The sequence below is a fragment of the Bactrocera tryoni genome, chromosome 1 (genome assembly GCF_016617805.1).
Source record: "Bactrocera tryoni isolate S06 chromosome 1, CSIRO_BtryS06_freeze2, whole genome shotgun sequence".
Classification (NCBI taxonomy): Eukaryota; Metazoa; Arthropoda; class Insecta; order Diptera; family Tephritidae; genus Bactrocera; species Bactrocera tryoni.
In genome coordinates this window covers 79,417,717-79,425,231 of record NC_052499.1, presented here as the reverse complement: position 1 = coordinate 79,425,231, position 7,515 = coordinate 79,417,717, and the positions used below count along the sequence as shown (strand labels likewise).

General features: G+C 34.4%; 1 protein-coding gene across 1 annotated transcript in view; it reads left to right on the top strand.

The window, feature by feature from the left end:
- Window positions 1-1,862: 1,862 nt before the first annotated feature.
- The window catches only part of LOC120782648, a 76,593-nt gene continuing 70,940 nt past the window's right edge, over window positions 1,863-7,515 (top strand). Inside the window, exon 1 of the mRNA XM_040115021.1 lies at window positions 1,863-2,732. Coding sequence (XP_039970955.1) covers window positions 2,663-2,732 — 70 coding nt within the window. The 5' untranslated portion in view covers window positions 1,863-2,662. The remainder of the gene's footprint in view (window positions 2,733-7,515) is intronic.

Sequence of the window (7,515 nt, the reverse complement as noted above, 5' to 3'; positions counted from 1 at the left end):
GAAAACGCTAAATAAATTTCTCCAACCATAAAAGCACTTGTTGATGCTAATTTATATTGAAATAAACTCTAACGGCATAATGTTTCGATATTTTAATGGATTTGCGTTGTGCAAATATGACCACGTCCAAGTTAGTTAATTATATTTGATAGGCGCCTAAAGTTATGCTAATAAAATTTATTGATACAGATGTGTCTAAAACTGTGCGATTATCACTTGTTTTCAATATACATATTGCAAATAATGTATATTCAATATTAGTGGAAGCCTAGTAGCTAGTCTAGTGCTTATCTACGAGTAAATACTGGGTGTTCTAATGCAGTAATGCTAAAGCTTAACGATTATTATTGACATTTTTACTAAAACAAATCAAAACTTTGAACAATTAAAAATAATTATGTAACATCAAATAATATTATTGGCTTTTAAACACACTACTAGAGATCAATTCTTCTGCAGTTGTTGGGTTACAAATATAATATTTGTAAAATACAAACAAATATTGTGGCAAAAAATGACAAGAAATATTTGAAATCTATTGACGGTATTGTAATCATTACAAAAAATCGCTATTAACTAATCATTACAGAAAAGGACTCTAAAATTTTTTAATCATTACCGGAGAGTAGGCTAAAATTCCGTACTGATTACATAACGCATATTAAATTATAATCATTGCAAAAGGAAATTTTAACATTTGTTACTAAGAAATTATTCCATACTATCTAAGATTCTATGAAAAAATCAAATAAATACTATAATCGAAAAATATTGACTAATTTATCATCTTTGTGATACTGCAATGATTACATAAAGGGACTGCAAAATGTTGTAATCATTACAAAGAAGAACTCGTTTGTAATCATTACTGTATTCATCACACAAATGGGGAAAAGAAAAGAATTCCCAACATTGATAATCAATACAAAAAATTATTTCAAACTTTGTAATCATTACATCATAAATATTGTAATTAGAATAGAAAAGGCTGCCAAACTCTTGTAATCATTACAAAACGTATTTCAAACTCACTTCACAAACAGATCCTATACTTTTTTAGTTCTAAAAAACTATTCTACATTTTACTGAATAAAACAAATCCTTCATTCATTTGTAATCATTACTAAACCATCTGTAAATTTTTTAATGACTACAAAGATGATCATAACTTTCTCAATCATTACAAAAAAAATACGAAACCTTTTAAATTTTTACAAAAAGGAGCACAAATCTGTAATCTTGTAATCATTACATCACAACTTTTGTAATCAATTAAAAAAAGTTGCTAAACTTTTGTAATCATTATAAATTCTAAACTTTTGTACTAATTACAGAAACATATCTAAATAATTCTAAAGAACTGTTTTACATTTTACTGGACATCAGCAATCCTTCACTAATTTGTAATCATTACTAAAGACATCTATAAACTTTTTAATGATTACAAAGAAGATTCATCTTTACAAAAAGCTTTCAAAATTTTACAAAAACGAATTACAAATCTGTAATCTTGTAATCATTACATATAGTATTCTAAATCTATTTGTAATGATTACAATTTTTTTTAACTCTAACCAAACTTATTCCCAAAAGATGAAGCTTGTTTGTTAATAAAACAATAAAAACAAATTGTCAAATAAAAATCCGATTTGCATTATGCTTCGCAAGCTAACGTAAATGGACCCACTACCGTCCATCACAACGAATCCAATTATAGCTTAATTAATAGCAACGAAATAGCATTTGGACTATGTTCTAATTATAGTATGTATTTGTTTTTGTTTTTTACTCAATCGCAATTACAGGCGTCTGGTATAACAGTGACCATCGCGATTGGGTTCGTATTGCTGGCCGATAGTACCCGCTTTACCCTGCTAAAGGGTTGAGACCGTTATCACTGCGCAAGCCATCATTTACCAGCAGCAGCAGCGGTAGCATCAACGCTTGTCCACCCCCACCACCCACACCGCACAGCGCCGGCAGCCATTGCACCAACAACACCACAACCAATAACAACAACTACAACTACAACAGCAACACAAATAGCACAACAACAACTACAACAACCAATAGCCACAGCACAGTAGGCGCAACCACATGCAATAATCACACTAACCAACACAAAGCGAAAGGTGGCAGCACAACCACAACAACAACAACAACAACTGCAACACATACGTTAGACGCGCTAGGTACACCAACAGCCAGCAGAAAGGGCAGTACACCGGGCAATCCATTGCAGGTGAAATATTTTGAATTCCCACCGAATCTCGCGCTACTAGCAACCGGTTCAACACCATCGCTGGCGACAACAACAGCCGTCGCTTTAGCCGCATCCACCACAAGCACCCCTGCACTCACATCCGCCACTAATTCACCCAAACATTTCTACCAACCACAACATCACTCACACTATTACCAACCGCATTTGCATCAACATCAACACCCACACCACCATCATTCCAGCAAAGTCAACGCACATCAACAGTCGCAACATCAAATAGCACAAGAGTCGCGCCAACATTACCAACACCACTCAAAGCAATCGCGTGCCGAATTCGACACCGATTTTAGCAGCGAAGCCGAGGAGCAACTAAGCCCGCCGTCAGTCCTAAACGAAGCGGGTGTAGAAGTCGTTTTAGCCACGCCACCAGCAAATAAAATGGGCCGACGCGAAATTAAGCGGTCGAACACCAGCGGTTCAACCATAAAGTCCTACGATGGTGGTAGCGGTAAGTCCGAAAAAATAGCTGTAAGCAAATATTTCATTTGGTCCTATGCAAATTGGAAAATAGTGTAATGCCGAAATGTGTTGGTGTTATTTGTGTGTGACGGCAACAGGTAGCTGAGTACATTCATTCGGAATGCGTATATTGCGGTGCACATGCACCAACATGAATAAACGTGCTTCTGCATTGGCATATTAATTAACCAGCAGTATAATACCTGATTTGAATATTCGTAAAAATCATTTTTTTTGCTTTTTCGATAGCTTATAGCTTCAAAAATAACATACAAACATATTTTTTTAGTTGCTGATTTCTAAAATGTAGCCGCTCAGTAATTTTTTTAACTCAAAACAAAATCATTCGTTCGTGTTGATTTTTTTCTGCTTATTTCGCGTTCATTGTGACAAAAAAGCAAAAAAATTGTAACTGAATTCTCCGCATAGGACTGTCCTTAATTACTATGCCAAAAAGTATGAGCAGTTTGTAGCTGCTTAAGTCGGTACATCTCAGTAGTGCGTTGCAATTTTTGCAATGAATAAAAATATCAAAGAGAGATCTTGTCTAAGATTTTGCATTTCTAACAAAAGATCGTGCGCGGAATCATTGCGAATGTTGTAAAAGGCTTACGGTGATTCAGTTTTAGCAAAAACACCACAAACGAATTGTACAAAGGCTTCAAAGACGTTCGAGAAATCGTTGAAGACATATCTCGTTCTGGATGCCTTTCGACCTCATCAACTGATGAAAATATTATAAAAATGAAGGATTTGGTGCTTGAAAATTGTCCGACAACTGTTAGAGAGATAACATGAGAGCTAGTCCGTTCGAATGATTTTGGTGGATATTTAGAGGGTTACGTACCTCTCTTGATCGACTCGTTTCGATAAAGCTGATTTTTTTATTTAGACATGGTTGATCTCACATTTATGGAAAGCAATATAACTTCTGATGAGACATTTTGACATACAAACAAGTCAACAGTCATTGTAATGGAGTGAAAAAACGAGCCGAAACCAAAAAAATCACTCCCAAGTCGCTCAAAAATCAAGGTGATTCTGATTGTTTTCTCGATGTTCATGGTTTGGTGCATTATGAATTTGTTCCAGTGGGACAAACGGTCAATAAGAAGCTCTATATGGCCGTATAGAGGTGCTTGCATCAGAACATTCACCGAAAACGGCCGGAATTGTGGAAGAACTATTTATGGATAACGCCCCATCTCATCGAACCACAATTGTGACGGAAATTAAAGCTAAAAACGCAATGAATTCCATCAATCAACCACCGTATTCACCAGATTTCGCTCAGTGTAATTTTTTCTTGTTTCCCAAACTGAAATTGCCGTTCCGAGAAACTCGTTTTTAGTCGATCGAAGCGATTAAACAAGGATCACTGAAGGATCATATCGCTATCACAAAAAGTGCTTTTGAAAATTGTTTCCAAGACTGGAAAAATCGTTGAGATTTTTTTTTAAAGTATCTCACTTTGTTAACTCAATTTTATTTAACAATGATAGGTAATTATATAGGGAATAGCTTACTGATTTATTTATATTTATATTGACCAAAAACAAAAAAAAAGCGAAGACGAAGAAGACCGTTGACCTCTTTTTTTCATAAGTGAATAACAAAGAGTTATTCGGTGTCAAGTCAGGGCTAGTTGTTTCGCTCGATGTGGAGAGCTTATAAGAGCAAATTCACGATTTTTGTAGACGTGCTTCGAAGTAACGCTATAGTGATTTCTTACCATTCCTGTCGACCAAACGGCACGAACATTTTTTTGAGCTATTATCAAAGTGTGTGGGATCCGAACAAGGAGCAATTTTTATACAATCAAATGTTCATGCAATATTGAATGTATTCTGTTCCTTATCTATGCTATCTAACGATAGATCACGATCTTGTAATATCAGTTACGTGCAACACAAATAGTTTCCGAAACAACAATTGATTTTGGATCAAAAAATCCTCATTGGAGTGATCTACGCATTCACCACTTGATGGAGATTCAGAGATCTCCATAAAGAGACTGAAGAGAAGAAATGATGAATTATACATACCACCTTTTTTATAATATGAGAGTAGTAAAACCTTTTTAAATTTAGTACAATGGGTCCTGGAGGACGATCCGCTTAGAAAATTAGGCTTCAATCCTTGAAGTGTTTAGTTAAGTTCCTTTAAAGATAATCGATGTTATGGTCGTACAGACTATTATTTTATCAAATGAAATGCAGCGCTATTTGAACCAACAGTAAAAATCTAAACGTAAAATAAGTTAAAATAGTTAAAATTGAAGTTCCACGTTTGTGGCTTCTATATTAATATTCTTTTGTAAATTCTCATGACCCTATTAAAATGTCGATGAGTAAGCGAAAAACCGTTCCGATCACATACAATTGGTTGATAAGTAAACCTCATTTTCCACCCTTTAGTGGTTTGTATATAAATAAAAATTATTCCTTAATCCTAAATATCTGTATTTCGTTATCTGTGTGTATGTATATTTCCGAGTTCGACTTTTTTCACACCCAGCTTTACAACATCACTTAAACTGTGAAATATAGCTCTCATGCAAAAAATGAAATGACGTATTCATAGCTACAGTTACATGAGGCGATAAATAATTACAAATTAAGCAAACACAGAAACAAATAAAGTAATTTGCATACATTTTTATCACACAGCAACAACTAGTACGAGTACATCTGCTTCCTAGTTATGTCAAGAAATGCGCCCAAGATTCGGACATAAAGTTTTGTAATGACTCACGCATGGGAAAAATATGTGTCACATTACTCAATAAAATATATTTAGACCAGTTGCTTATCATAAGCGTTTACAAATAGTTGAATGCATCACCTAAGTGATGAGTCAAAAAATGAGGAAAAGCAATGCTGCTCTAGAGATGTGCAGTAAGGAAATTAAAAAAAAAAATGTAAAAAATATTGTACATAAAAACGATATGAAAGCTTAGAGGGTGCTGAGTGTTAATTAAATAATTTATGTAATCAAAACCTTGGATTAATGTAATTATGTTTAGATTAGCTTAATTGGAAATATATATTTTTCTATTTTATAAACTTGCAATGAATCTGTGGTCTCGATTCTACTGAAATTTAGACAAATTTCTAAGTAAATGCTAAAATATAGTAAAATAAAATATTTCACTGCTATATTAGCTATTCCTTTGTTATAAATATTCGTCGCGTTGATAGTTATATACCCAGTAAGCAATTTGAGCAGTTTAAGACCCTTAAAAGCCTCTTTTATATACATATGTATACAAACAAGTAAAGGATCTATGAAAAGCTGTGCAACTTGTCTATTGTACTCTCTCTCAAACAGTGGAAATTGAATACTAGACTAAAGTATCTAAAATTTGACCGATGAACTGAGATTGAACCAATTCGGCGACAGCGATTCACAATTCTTACAAACTTAGTAGGAAAAATGTATATATTCACAAAAATGGTACAATTTAAAGCCACAAAACCACTAACAATTAATTTACAAACTACCCTCGAGCGTTACGCTAAGCCAGAAATCCGCTCAGGTATTTGTTACAACAACAACACAGCGCGACCAACGCTTAATTGGCACCGTCTGAGCTACACGCGCCTAGGCCAGCCTAACACCAAACTAATGAGTGTGCTGAGCCCCAAGCGTAATGAATGGGTGGTGCAACGATTCGCGGTTGCATAAACTGCCCCCAAACCAGCATTAAGAGCTGGTTAAAAGCAGTTTAATATGGACAAGCGATAAGCTCATTGCAATTTAGTATGTGTGTATAAATGCGTGGAAGGGCTTAGCTGTATTGCAGGAAAGCGGTGTATTTCAAGTTTGACCGATAATAATTTTGTTATCCAATGCGCGTTTCGAGTAATCGCTATTCCATAATTATCAAAACGTATTCATATATGAATATATACATGTTTGTATACTTATAGCGTGTTCATAATTGTGAAGACAGTATGTATATATTGTATAATAAAGAGTTTTTTGAATGCAAACATACCTTGCTGTGCATTATGAGATAATCACAAATAAATCAATCACCTATTAGGCACGAAGAAGTTGAGGATTCTGTGAACATTTTTCTATTCCGTAATGCCTTTTCCGCTACAATAACAACAAAGATCAGAGAACGACAAAACTATTATTTTAAACAATATTTATATAATCTACTGATCGCATGTAGTATCATAAACTATCAAGCAAAATATAATATCCAAATTGTACTGAAATATATATTTTATCGATCCAGATGAGCTAACTTTACGCGTACATAAGCATGGGACAAAAAATGATAATTTATTTACTTGTGGAAGGGATAGGGAGAATAGTAAGACTTTGTTCATAATATTAAAATTCTTAATATATTCTTCAAAATCTATGTAGTCATGTAATGTAGTCAAGTAATCCCCTTTGGCAGTAATTCATTAGTGCCAAAGTTTCTTTCGAATCCACGAAACAGTTGTTAAAGTCAATTTCTGAAATAGTCTTCAATGCGCGTAGCGATTCACGTTTAATGTTTTCAATTGACTCAAATCGGTTTTCCGGGAGCGGTCGTTTGGGTTTGTTGAATAGCCAGAAATCATACGGAGTCAGGCGAATACGCTGGTTTCAGCACGATATTGGTTGAAAATTTGTCGAACAACTCACGAAGAGTCTTTGTAGTATGCGATGGTGCATTATCGGGGTGTAAAGACAAAGAGATGTCGATCCATAATTTCAGCCTATTTCCAAGAATAGCTTCACAAAAACGACACATAACACTCAAATAGTAT